At 30.2% G+C, this 14,983-nt stretch overlaps 1 protein-coding gene across 7 annotated transcripts in view; it reads left to right on the top strand.

The window, feature by feature from the left end:
- Nucleotides 1–8,107, top strand: part of Triqk (triple QxxK/R motif containing) — a 75,133-nt gene extending 67,026 nt beyond the window's left edge. For all 7 annotated transcript variants that reach the window (XM_015485954.2, XM_048782788.1, XM_048782787.1 and 4 more), the window contains one exon: nt 5,037–8,107. In XM_015485954.2, coding sequence (XP_015341440.1) covers nt 5,037–5,150 — 114 coding nt within the window. In that variant the 3' untranslated portion in view covers nt 5,151–8,107. The remainder of the gene's footprint in view (nt 1–5,036) is intronic.
- Nucleotides 8,108–14,983: the final 6,876 nt, after the last annotated feature.

The following is a 14,983-nucleotide window of genomic DNA, read 5'->3' as shown; positions in this document are numbered from 1 at the left end:
GTTTCATAAGTAAGCCAGTTTTTCTTAAATTTGTAATATATTTTTTCTCTAACTACTATATGTATTGCTCAAACATTTCAGTGATGTATGTGGCTTTAGTCAAAAACCCTTCTTTCATTTTCAATGAATTTATTTTTATAGTTGATTAAGGTATAGTTGTAATCATATATACTTAGATCATAAATACATATATATATAATTTTGTTATTTTGTTATTGTTGCCAGTATTCTATGTTGAAATTCTAATGACATTCCCAAACTTATCCTTTTAGAAAACCAGTTTATCTGCTTAAGAGGGATAAATGCAACTGAGAATGATGTTAACAGATATTAATTCAACATGCTAGCACAATAAAGTTTCACAAAATTACATTTACATTATTGCTTATGTTATATATTTTTGGCTAAGTATTAGAATTGAGGTAAACTAACTAGAAAAATTAATTTGGCAGTCTTACTACCAAATGTGTAAAATAAAAAATGACCAGTACATATATTTTATTTAAATATTAAAATGTTAAAAGGAGATTTTGGTTTTTATCTGGCAGATGAGAAATCAATTTTTCTAAGTTATAGCTTATAGCAAATGCCAAGGTATTACTACCAAGCTGTAACAGCTGTTGAACTGCCAGATGATATATTTGGTTGTCTTCCAGAATTTGCTATTATGATCACGAAACACTGCCTTCTTTTTGCTTCTGATTGCTGATTTTGATCAAGCATTGCCATGTGATGTGGTTTGTTTTCACAACACAGTCTCCTCAGTTAGTGCTATGTGTCAGTTTTTAATGAAAAAAAATTATCTTTTTGTTGAAAAGAGAATTTAATCTTTTGAAGATTTTTTCTAATTTCATATGAAATTTCATTCATCCTTTAAATTATTTCAATGACATGACTTTTCTAAAATCAATGCTTAGATTTTTATTTTACATTCCGTTACTTGACGATTATCTATTCTATTAAGAGCCTTTTGTCATTGTCTTTCAGGGAAGTATGTCACTTACTTTTATCCTTCACAGTGCAGTGGAGTTTTTGTTTATTCACTTGTCAGGAAAATTCTGGTGTAACAAAATTCATTTGTGGCAAAGTTTAATTAGCAGTTATATATTAGGAATTGAGAAATAGTGCAGCCATTCAATTATTTGTATTTCACTCTTTTATACACATCCTTTTTTTCCCATGTGCTTTATAATTTTTGTTATTTTTTTTAATTTGGAGAAATAATTGTGATCCCAGTATGAGCTTAAACCTCCTTTATAATACAATTATCCAATGTCCCTTTAAAAACAATATAAAATTTATCTTCAAAAATGTTTTAATTTTTATATTTATGAATGTTTATTCTTAGACTTCATTTACAATTTAAGGTATATATAGAAGAGTTTTTGACATCAGAACATAACTCCTTTTTAATAAGCTAGCATATCATTTTGATTTGTAAGCCTGTGAAAAACAAAGAACTTAACTTTAAATATTGTTTACTTAGCTTGAAAATTTATGTGAAGGGCCCATTAAGATGATATGAAACTTTTTAGAATCAGAACCATGAAGGTGTTTTACATTTCAAATCTGGCATACTAATTAGTTTGCCCTGTCAAACTTTGATTGCCTTGTCATTTTGGCATAGGATTTTAAATAACGAAATTTCTTTCAGCAATTGCCATTTAATGCTTTTTAATTTCCCTAGTGAGTGATTTTATCCATATTGATAATGTCAGAGAAGCAACTAAGGACTAATGAACATCAAACATGTTTGACTCTTATCTAGTTGATAGAGAATGACCATAATATTATACTATTTTATCACTTTACTACTTACTCCTTTGAATGAATCATAGTTTTACGCTTAAATAATTTGAATCTACAGAGAGTATGAACAGGTGCATGAAATAGAAAAATAACACCAATGAAAACAACACTGAACGTATGATGAGGCAGCCTTGGATCACATCTTTTTTGGCCCTTTCTATTGCCATGGTCTAACTAATTCTAGGCTGCAACATTTGTAAACTGGAGATTATGCCATTTACCCCATATAATGTTGTCCAAAGAATTAATATTACAGTACAAACATCAAGCACTGAACTTATTACATGGAAGTAATTTATGAATAGTTAGCTGACTGAGAAAATACATGTTAGAATTAATAATATCTAGTTTGTATAAATAAGACTTCCCTAAAATGTTTTCCAGTGGCCTTCCCTTACTTAAACTATTTCTCCATTATGTGGTTCTATAATATATTAGGAAATGTTCTCAGATTTGTTGTGGGGATAGTATTATGGATTAGTGTTGTAATGATTTAAAAGCATTACAGAATTTTAGTATCCTTTGTATAAAGATTATATAAATATTACTCAAACCATCATGTATTGAGAAATTACTATAAGTATCATAATATTGTAAAATCTATGGAAAGGAAAATGAGTTAAGTCATGATTTTCTTGAAAGAACTTAGACAAGAAATCACTTACATATTTTAAGTATCACATTAAATCAAGAGTACTGATGCAAATCACAGTATAGAGATATAAAGAATTATACAATAGAGCCTTTTATGTTTTTAATGTTTTCTGTAAATAGACATCTAATAATAGAAAATGTTTTGGGGGAAGAGTTAATGTTTTCAGCATAACGTATGAATAGATTGTGTTAAAATCTATAACTAATTTACAATTGAGAAGTCATTCACTTCTTGTGTCTTACAAATGTAAATAAAATGTAGTACATTATGACACAGTAATAAAATAATAAAAACTGTGGGGTTGAAATGAATGCCATCTAAAAATATTTGCATAACTATATTTGCTATTTAGTTGCTGTTCAATTAGAAAATTATGTTTTAAGAATTACAGCGCCACTAAAAATTTTTTTTAGAATGCAAATATCTGTGATTCCTAGCATGTTGAAGGAAAAGAATCTAAAGTTTTTAGTTAATTTGCTGTTTAAAAGGTTTATTCCAAAGGCACAATCATAATAAAAATAAAGATCAAAGTTTTGCTACATAAATAAAATATTCAGTGTTAACCAAATCCTGCCAACAACCCCTTGAGATGAGCAGCTTGAAATGTTACATTTGTTCTTTTTTGGTATTTCTGAATTAAAGCTAAAAATGGCCAAGGGGCAGGGAAGTCATAAATGCCTATCAGTCTTTTAAATTATGGTTAGAGTCATCAGCATCCTGAAAGCATTATTCTCGAATTTCACAATTTTTTGATTCCCACCCCCCAAACTTTTTTCTCTATGTGCTTGTCTCCTCAACAAATCTTCGGACATTTTGAATAAAATTATTTGTTCTACCTCCCCCCCACCCAATGTTTCTAAACCATCCCATGCCATATGTAGAATAGATATAATTGAATTAATGGATTTTCTGAAGTTGTATTCTATGAATAGCGTCTGTTTTCTATCCTTAAATTTCTTTTTCATTCCTCTGGATATCCTGGAAGTATACAGTAACAATAATTCAGAGTTATTTTAAGAATGAGAGTTGAAAAGCAACAATTAAAGTTGATTATCAATAAGATGAAAAACATGGCCTCCAATCAAGAATAAAAACTTTATTTTTGCATTAAGCTTGAGCAAATGAAATGGTGACTGCTGTTGATCAGTTTTGTTGTCCACTATACAGAACAGATGGAGTTTGCAGTTGTGTGTCACTTGTTTATTACATCCTCTTAAAATTAGTAGCTGTGTAACCAGATGGGTCTGGGAGCACAGCTGTGGATATAAGAAAATAAATGAAACCTGTCTGCTGCTGCCATGCCCTTTTGAGATGCCAAAGTGTTCCAACTGTAACAAAGAAAAATTCACTTTCATTTGACATTATATTGATATATCAGATTTTAAAAACCAAGTCTTAAAAAAATTGACACTGAGTTTTTCAACCTCACAATTTTTATTATTTATTTTCATAGCTTGTATATGTAAATAAATTTAATTATGAACCTAAAACTCTGCATAAAATTATCTATTTGTAATCTCAACATTCAGATGAAAATTCCATGTTGATTATAAACAAAATTGATTTTAATGTTTTTAAAGTTTATTAAGTAGCATATTATTTTATGTTCTTACGAGATGTAAAATCTATTCATGTGAATGCAAATAAATTGCTTTTCCATAAAACAATGAGAGTTAAAGGATATGCTACATAAGTGAAAAAAAGAAAGGAATATCAGGTCCAGCATTCTATTTGTGCTTTTTTGTTGTTGTTGTTAAGCCAAATGACATATTAATATTGAGAAAGTTTTCTTATAATACATACACACATACTTTTTGAGAATGAATATGACTTTTATAATATATATGGTAAAAATTTTGGTCATTTAATGTAGTTGATTAATGTAATCACCAAATTATTTAATGAAATATCTAGTATCATGCTACACAGTTGTGACAAATTGTACTATATCTTGCTTCATAAGCTGAGTACCAAGTTTTTGATCACCCACAAGATAAGCTATAAGATTTAAAAGTTAAAATTTAAAATTTGAACAAGGTAATTATTGAGGATATAGATAGATACATAATCTAGAACCTGGTTATAATAGCCATTTTCCCACTAAAAATGGAATGATAAATTTTTAAAAAATTGTATGTGCAAATGCTATCACCAATAGCAAATATAATAATTGAAGCAACAAATGAAGTTAAGCATACTCAAATAGAAAAACAGATAAACTCTATAGGCACAAACTACATTGCTTGCTTCCAACATTTTGATATATAAACTATGAAAAGTTATCAAAACAATAATTTTTAATTTCACTATTAGGAAAAATACTAGGTTAACTAAAAGTAATAATAGAAATGACTCACCCACTGATGTACTTGCCATTGAAATGGGTACTGACATGGGCAAAATAAGTTTCTTTATTTCATGGCAAAAAGTGTTGAACAAAAAGAATGTGATTATTAGATTCAAATTATTCATTCCACACTGTGGAATAATACAGTTATTTTATCTAATGAAACTTATGACATTAACCAGTCTCTCTCCATCAATTTTAAGTCTGCTTTTTTTTCTTCCCTAGGAAGTTGGCCTTGTACTTGCAGCTATATTGGCCCTCCTGCTGGCTTTCTATGCTTTCTTTTATCTCAGACTGTCCACGGATGTTGAGCCTGATCTGGACCCAGATGAAGATTAGCTGAGCAGCAATCAATATTTGAAAGGAAAATAATTTTATAAAAGCATCCACTGGGACCAATACTTTCTAAAGTACTGAAACTACAACATCTTCAATATTTTCTTTTGGTACTTTCAGTTTGCTGAAATAGCTTTTTAAAATAGTTGTATAGGATATCAAGAAAAGAACCTTATGTAGCAATGTAGTATAATGTAAGCTACCAGATACATTTATAAATCTGTCAGTTTTGACAGGCTCCCTATACATGTTGCATTTAGATAAAATGGATAACATCCAAGTTTTCAGATGTCTTACCTAACTTACATGTATAACTTCATCACTTACAGATTATTTAATGTGTTTGTGTTCTATATACATCATAGGTAAAAGTATGTATCCTAATCTACAGGAACATACTCAAATCACATTCAGAACCTAAGAAAGATCAAGAAGTCATGGGAAATTTTTCTCTTACAAAGAAATCCTGCTTTCTTTCCAGGCATATTTTATATCATTAGAGAGACTATCTGCACATACATCTACAGTAATCTTTTCCTTCTTTGCCAACTGTTCAGTGCACATGTGCTCCGTCAGAAATGGCACCTGGATGACAGAAGCTCAAAGAGTCACATATGTCTCTAAAATAGAGTTCCTTTCCTCTTGCGCTGCCTGAACTGGTGTAAATAGAAAGTTCGGTTGATCTTGATTTTAATTAACTTATTACTCTATTAATACAAACTTGGAATTCTATTTTAATTATGTTGTTCTGGCTGCCTGCAGTATCAGTTTGCCCTTCTTGTTAGAGAGATATGTAACAATCTGTCATTTAATTGTGCAGTCTTTTTCACAGCACAGAATAGCAAAAGTCTTATCTACTCAGAATCATTTTCTTGGGTTGTGTCCTAAATCTGAACAACACAAAGTTGTTTTCCAAATTTACATTTTATCTTTTAAGAGTTAATCAATTAAAATTCTTTAGGGAAAATAAATAATAGAAGAAAATATGTATCTCATAATACTCTCATGTAGTTTTTTTTAATATAAACTTTTCAATGTATTTTCTACTCGTTGGAGCATAATGATTAGGATATTCAACTTTCTTGATAATCAAATTTTACTACATTTTAAAAAGACATGAAAACATAAAGCTTAGAAAAATGGAAATTATATATCCATAGAAGAGTTGTTAACTACTACCTTATATAAAAATACATAGAAAATAGATATTTTGAGATATCTGCATAATGTATTTCATAGTGTACACATGGTATTTATGAAGAATAAATACAGTATTCAGATTGTTTTCATAGTGGCCAAGAGACAAAAGTTTTGATAAATACCCCAGGAGTATTATGGCTTTATAAGAATTTCTTTAAAAAAAAACCATATCTTTGGTACTTTTGCAAAAAGTTGAATATGACAGTGTAACATTATGCTCTGTAGAGTTTTTTAAAGTAGCATAATTTATTTCATCAGTGTGAAAACAGCCAAAGGTTCCAATACCCTCACAGATTATTTATGCCAAACATCTGAGGACAAAATTTAGCCAGTGTTATTTACTGGATTCTTCTCTTGAACTCACAAACTCAAGAGACAGACCAAGAGTTCTTATATCCTCACCACAGTGGACCAATCCAAGTGGCATTTTTAGGAAAGGTTGCAGCATTTTATGCCATGTGGTATGTCTGTTCGCAAAGTGGGAGGCAAGGGAATATCCAAGCTGGCATTTTGGATATGATGGGTCTTTTACTTTCCTGAGTGACATGCCACATGTCAAGAAATACTGCTTTCCTCTACTCCCATCACATTTACGTGAACAATTTTCATTTAGTTATTTCCCTCCCATATGGTGTTAAAAACAGTCATATTAAATAAAGATTATTCCTGGTTTTCAGTTTTAATTTAAATGAGAAGATATGTAATAATTGCTTATTAGCTACCCATACAAGTGAGATATTAACAGGGTTTACAGTATTTAAAATAGATAATTATGTTTTGGGAAATGTTTGAAAATTTATCATATTGAGAAAAACTACCATTCTGTTCAATTCATGAGGTGTTCTTTTGGGGGGGAAATGATAGTAATACATGTTAGCCTAAATATACTGTAAATATAGGCAAATTTTATTGCCCAGTGTTATTGATACCTGAGTCAATAGCTAGTCCATTTGTATGACTGATTGATTTATGATGGCTTCAGAAAACCATAAATCCAAAAGGTTTAAAGCTTTGATTTCAGTAAATAGCAGGTAACATGAGATGATATATGTTTACACAACAGTTTTTGTGAAATACAAATTTGGTGAACTCACATTACCTGGGAAGCAGCCAATACTGTAAAGAGAAATCCCAGATTGAAAGTCTGGTTTGAATCTTTGAAGACGGAAAGGTGATATCTTTTGCTGTTTCGGGAGATTGCACTTTTGAATAGTGAGTGGTATTTGGCAGAAATCTGAGACTGGCATCAAACAAATTTTAGACAGGTTATTTTCCCTCCAATAATTTACTGCTTGGAATAATTCAGAAGACAAAAACAGAAAAAAAATTATAATGACTTTTCAGAATGTTCAAATCTATTTATTAACATACTCTGCAGAATAGATTTCCAACCAATGCTGGAAATATAGCCTATGAAATACTGTGAATGAAGTATGAAGAGTTGCTGATTCTTATTTTTCATGTAAGTTTAGACTAGGGTAAAGAATGTATAAATTATCTGAGGGGAAATATTGTAAAAATCTAACCTCATCTAGTATTTCTTTTAAAACTATTTCAACAAAAATGTAGGATTGATGGTTGTTTTAAGGGAGCAAAATATATAAAGAGTATCTCATCGGTTTTTCATAAAGACAGAAGAAATGTTCTCATCCTAACTGATGATTGTAAGATCTAAAATATCTTCTTACTCGTTTCTGTACAATAGCATAATAATCTGCACATAAATTTAATAAATGCATGTTAAAATTTAAGCTAATGTATTTTAGTTCTGAGTCTAGATTTCTTGATGTATAGATGATCCAAAATTTTTTAATTTAATAAATAAAATTTAAACATCATAATATTAATCAACAGCATTTAGCATTTATGAACTTTGGTTGTATTGCGATACATATTTTTATATCTACAAATATAGGGTTTTTTTCATTCTGATTCTCTTGAAAATTAAGATAACTAGCCTTAAGGTTGCTACAAAATAGAAACATTGTTTTTTCTAGTAAATCAAGTATGCATATTTATTTAAAAACATGCTCAATGTTTGAATTCAACTTAGCATGCGTCTTCTCTCCAAATGAAAATAAATCTAAAATTTTATTATAATGTTTATATGAATATTAAAGCATTTGCAGGTTCTAAAAGTATATAATCAATGATAATTCAATAGAGTGACTACTGCTTTGAGTTTCAGAAATCAACTTTTTGAAATTAAAACTTATTCAATTTTAATGTATTTCATCATAACATAAGGTTCTTGAACTAGAAACTACCTAAGATAATGTTATATTCTCTCCTTAACAACAGTTAGACTTCTTTACACTTACCTGAGGCTTCTCTGAGAAGATTCCTACCCCTTCTCCCTTAGCAGCACTGCCTTCTTTTATTACAATTACTTCAATGCAGTCTGGATAGAATGTGTTTGCTAGATTTTGTTCCTCTGACACCATATCTAGAATCAGTACAACCAATAGTAAAAAAAAAAAAAAAAAAATTTAAAAAATGTAGCAGATGAATTCAGAACCCACAGGAACATTCTTATCATATTTTTGAGGTTTTGACTATAAAGGTAGGTATAGAGGGAACTTGGAGAGTCATGTAAAAAAACTATGGTAGTATGGAAATATCCATAGAAGATCAGTAATTCATTTAAAACAATTGAACTGCAGCCGTAGTCAGCATAGTGTCTCCTTGTTATACGTTTTTTTTTTTTATCCTTAACAACAGATATGAGATCCTTATTTCAAGAAAAATAAGATACTTTACATGCCAGAAGATTTTTTTTGATGACAGTACCCCCTCCTATTCTTCATTTTTTAAAACAACAACCAAATTGGTAGGGAGGCAGCCAAAATTTGAGGTACCAATGCTTCTCGAACAGATGTCGCACCATTATTTTTTAGCTCGTTTAGATGAATAAACATGTTAAACTGTGAAGTATTACATTTTAGATTTTTTCATTAAAAAAAGAGACAATCTGTTTACTGTCCTAATTGAGACAACAATCCTTGTGGTTGCCAGTTTTGGCAGTCATAACAATGAACTATAAATATTTGGACCAATCAAGTAAATGGTGACTATAAAGGCTATAGCATGTGTAAAGTTCTGTTTTCACGGGCACCCCTCTTAGTATGGCATTTTTTTCTGACTTCTTCAAATACAATTGTTTGTGTGAAACTGAAGGTTCAAGATAAGCCTAAAAGAAATTGATTTCAATATCTAATTTCTTTCTAGTTTATCATCCCTTTTAGTGCTCAACTATCCATCTGCTTGTAACAAATTGCTTCTGCAGTTGCTCTATTGAATGTGACAAGGCAGGTCTTCATTGGATTGCCTTCTCTGTATGTTCCAGGGTACCACAAAATTCAGAGTTTTTTTTTTTTATTTTACTTTTTTTCATATTTAATAATGAGGTTAAAAATATTTAAGTCTCAAATTGCTGAAATTAGTTTCTTTTTCAGATGAGGTTTTTATGAACAAACATTGCTGGATGTAATGCTTAATAGAATGACCTTGAGGAGATCATGTCTTAGCCTCTACTACAATGGTTTACTTGAAACACCAGTGTGAGAGAGTTGGTAGACTAATGAGACATAAACAATTGGTGATGCTAGTGCCGAACATTTGTAATCCATGCAGGAACTGTTCTTCCATGCATCTTATTTGAGTGCTTCAGCTCCCTTCTCCAACTTTTCCTTTTTTACCCTGTCTCTCCCTGTTCTGAGTTTGGGCAGTCCCTAAAGTTCTCTCCCTGTTGTTTTGAACTCCAGTGGTATTTCGGTGGATTAGCACTCTCTCCTACTTCATCGTGTATCTTCCCTATTAACCATCTCTGCTCCTTTACTTACAATCATCACTGATCCTCACCTATTTTCCTCTCTCATTTTTTAACTGCTTTCACTTTTATTACTAATCTTTTGTATTACACAAAAATAGAATAATACAATGAAATTTTATATAGCATCACCTATATAAAGGGTCATAAAAGTTTGCCACCCTTATATGAATATCCTCCATTTTTTATAACCTGAAGTATTTTTAATTCTAGACATGGTGGCATTTTACCTGTAAATAAATCAATATGCTCTTTTAGCTAAGAATAAAGTTGCTTTTTGTTTGCTTGTTTGTTTGATGTGCCATTAGTATAGCTCATCAAATTAGATACAATTTCTTAATATCATCTATTACAAGTTAATATTAAAATGTCCTTAATTGTTTCCAAAATAACTATTTACAATAGATTTTGAATCAAGGTTCATACTCCATTCAGTTGAACATTTCTTAAATTTCTTTTATTCTAAAACAAACCTTTTTATTTCATGTCATGGATTTACAAGTCCTTTAGAACATAACAGTATTCTAGACTTGGTCTTTTTCATCATTTTCATTTTATTTCTCTATTTTTCATGTTTTTTTTTTTTTTAACTTGCAGTGAGGTCTTAAGCTAGATTAGCTCCAAACAGATTTTTTTTTTTTTAGAGAGAGAGAGAGAGACAGAGAATTTTTTTTAATATTTATTTTTTGGCGGACACAACATCTTTGTTTGTATGTGGTGCAGAGGGTCGAACCCGGGCCGCACGCATGACAGGCGAGCGCGCTACTGCTTGAGCCACATCCCCAGCCCATTCAACAGATTTTTTTGTTATTGTTATTTGTTTTTAAGCCAAGAGTATTTCACAGCAATTAATAAGGAACATAATATACTGTTTTTCTCACAGGATTTCTGAAATATATCTGTGAGTTCATGTAATAATAAACTGATTCTTGCCAAAATAAAGTTTCCTATTAATATTCTATTTATATCTTTTAGCATGCATTCACAATTATTTCTTAGAGCTATTATCTCTTTTTGCATTGAAAAATGGCAATTTTCTGTCATTCCTTAAGCATTTATTACGTGGAATTATTTTATTATTATAATCAAGATAGGATGTTTTTACATTGTTATATAATTGGAGACATTTATACAAGGTGTAACGATCAAATCAGGGTTATAAGTATTTCCATCTCCTCAAATATTAATCATTTCTGTGTGTTAGGAATGTCACACTCTTTTAGTCATCATTTTCATCAATAGTTTCTGTACAGTGCTGCAGAAAATCAGAACTGATTTTTCTTGGTGTTTTAATGATCCTTATATGTCTTCTTTCCATCTTCCTACCTCCCTCTCCCCTCCAGTTCTAGTGACTACTATCCCATTCCATTTATGTGGAATTATTAGATAAACCTTATCGATTATTTGGTTACCCTGAAATGTACCTCGTACAGGAAAAGAAGGATAAATACTTGTATTTTTCCCTTTCACATTTATGCATTAGCATTCTCTAAAGGTGACTAATGAAGATTTGAAACTGTTATTGATGTTGCTTTTACTGTCATTATAATTCATAGATTTAATATATTTGTTGTACTTCAGTACCTTGTAATCATTATCCTTTTTAATACCTTAACAATAGAGTATTCTCAAGAAAATCATGAAAGGTATATGCTTTTGCACTATTTTCCATTTTTCAGAAAGCAATAGTGAGTGTAATCAGATTTTAAAAGCAACAGAGTGAATGGTAAATATGGCAAAAATGGAAAAGCCTAACATTTTCTGATTATGTGTCTCACTAGAAAACTAACAAAATATTGAATGAGATTTATATAATATTCTCCTTTAGAAAATAACTATGTGATAATCAATAGTTTTATCAATCAACATATATATATATATATATAAACAGTAATTATAAAAATTAGTAAAATATCATAATTGAAAAGTATCTTTCACAACTGCAACTAAAATTATGGGCTATGTATGTGATGAGCCTTTATTTAAAAAAAACTCTATAGGGTAATGTAATATATTTATACTTAATGACATGAAGAGAAGTAAAAAAGAAGTTATAAAACATGACATGTGATACCATTCTATTTGTTTAAATATACATGTCTTTGTATGTGTATTTATGTGTGTTGGAAGAATATTTGGCAAAAGTAAGGAGTATTTGACTCTAGCTATGAATTACAAATGAAGCTTTAATAAAAAGGAGACCAATGGTCTTCCTGGACAGGAACAATCAATTGTACAAATATAATTTTTTTCTAATATGGGAATAGAAAAGTAAAAAGTGAAACTTAATCTGTAAATATTAAAGTATCAATAATAAAAATAATGTCATAGTCAAGGAAAAAGTATTGAGACCAGCAGAAAAAAATGCAGTGTCCAGGGATAGATAAAAATATAAACATTTACTTAATGCATCATATGTAATTAAGATGAAAATAAAGCTTACTTATTAAATGTATTTTAACAATTGAGTATCCTTTTGCAAATTAAAGCACATTCATACCATGATTTAAACCAAGTTAATTTCTGATGAAATTTATGATTTCTATGTGAAAAATGTATTCATAAAAACTATTAGAGGAAGTCATAGTAGACATTGTGGGAATCTTTTACTGGGAAAGTTACCTCTGGATTATAGTATGTTAAATTAGAATGAAGCCTTGTACTTAGAGTTAATGAAGAATTTGAGGAAATAAGTCTGTTTTCTAACCTTCTTGAGGGAATAGGAATCTCACATACTTTCTAGAAATCCATTTACAGTATCCTTCCAAGGCTTTAACTTTCATAAGTATTTGTAGATATTGGATGACAATGCCAGTAGTATGCAAAAATGAGCAAAGTTTGTCATCCATAGCATTGTTAGTAGCATTAAAAAAAAAAACCTTAGAGTAATATAAATGCCCAACATTAAAGTCTCTCTAAATGAATTGTTTCTTCCATAAAATAAGCATGATGAAATCATTAAAATCATACATATTTATACTTAATGACATGAAGAGAAGTAAAAAAGAAGTTATAAAACATGACATGTAATACTATTCTATTTGTTTAAATATACCTGTCTTTGTATGTGTATTTATGTGTATTTTTAAAATGTGTTGGAAGAATATTTGGCAAAAGTAAGGAGTATTTTACTCTGGCTATGAATTACAAGTGATTTTTACTTTATATTGAGTGACTCCTTCAGTCTATGCTTCAGGAAGACTAGAAGGGAAATGGTTTTCAGAGATATATATTGAGTCCCAACACCTAGTAGGTATGTCTCTATTTTTTCATTGTATTCTTCTATTTTCCATAATTTTTAATCACCCATTGGATAAGTGTCTTTTTTCACAAGTCCTCAACATAAGCACTATAGAAATAGACAATTCTGGTTTTTCACAGTGAGAAATTGATCAATTCTTCAGAAAGGATGAATATTTGAGCTTATTCATTTTTCATTAAAAAATTGAGGATTTGCTAAATGCCAATGGCTGTTCTTTATGCTTAAAACAAGTTAGTGAATATTAAAAACAAAGAAATAAAACACTCTTGTCTCATGACATGACATGTGATCTTGAAAGATGATGATGGTTTCATCAAAGGGAGGCAGGGATAAAAGTGGATAGAAAGATATTCCATGTGAGGGAAAACCAGTGAGTATAGAGACCTATTAGTGCCAGCTTGCTCCAGCTGGTGTCTCAAAGAGTGTGTGTGGCAGAATAGGTTGTGAAATTTGTTGGTGTTCCTTTATGCTCACTGTTACCTTCTTTTCTTTCTCTGATTTAAAACCATGTTCTCTTGATGAATACAAAAAATTCCTATTTATCTTTTAAGACTCTGCTCAAGGCACAACTCCTTACACCCCAATCTAAGTTCAGTGATTCTTTTCTGTCTTTCATAGAAATTATTCCATAGTAATTATCTATTCATGTAACTGATTCTCTACCTTGACTCCAAGATTCTTAAAGAAGTAGTTCTGGGTTTTATTGCTGTATCTCCAACACTAACATGGTTTCAGACCCATTGTGTATACAAAGTAAATATTTTTAAATAATGAAGTATTACACCTACTTCCCTGAATAGATTATCACATTGTTTTTATTTGCATTTGAGGCCAGACAATTATTTGTATGTGTCCAGATAACTCTGTATGTTGTAGGATATTTAGCAGGATCTGGATGCCAGTATGTAGCTAGGTACAAGTAGCATCTCCCATGCCCAGTTAGGACAACCAAAAGTGTCTGCAAACATTGCCAAATGTTTACCCTGGGGTCATCATTGCCCACCATCTGTTGGATCACTGATGTTGAGAACCACTGTCCCATGTCTATGCAAGTTGCAATTCCAATGAATAAGATGTGAAATTGGAGTGTGCAATGGAACTTTCCACTGACTTCACATTCTTTTTAGTCCAAGCATTCCTAATTCTACATTAATTATTGGATTCTAATGCAGTATTAAATTTTAATTAACAAATTATTATTCAATGCAAAGAAATTTTAATATAGCTATCCAAATTATGTCTTAGAAACATATTTGAGTCTTAGGAAATTTTTTGAAACTTTCCTTTGTAAACACTCTTTCATGGATGAACTGATTATTTCTTATCAACCTCTTTATTCTTAAATATGAAATGACCCAGATATTTTTAAATGCATATATTTCATATATACTATGTAAAAGTATGTATGTTGTTGAAAGAAAAATTAATACCCAGATACCCAGTGCCCAGCATACCAACATTTGGTATTGCCATGTTTCTTTAATTTGTGCCATTTTTAGTGTATAAAATCATTTTACTGTCAAATTTTTCTTTTCTGTTGTCGAA

Source organism: Marmota marmota, unplaced genomic scaffold (genome assembly GCF_001458135.2).
Source record: "Marmota marmota marmota unplaced genomic scaffold, marMar, whole genome shotgun sequence".
NCBI classification, from domain to species: domain Eukaryota; kingdom Metazoa; phylum Chordata; class Mammalia; order Rodentia; family Sciuridae; genus Marmota; species Marmota marmota.
This window is presented reverse-complemented; position numbering and strand designations above follow the sequence as displayed.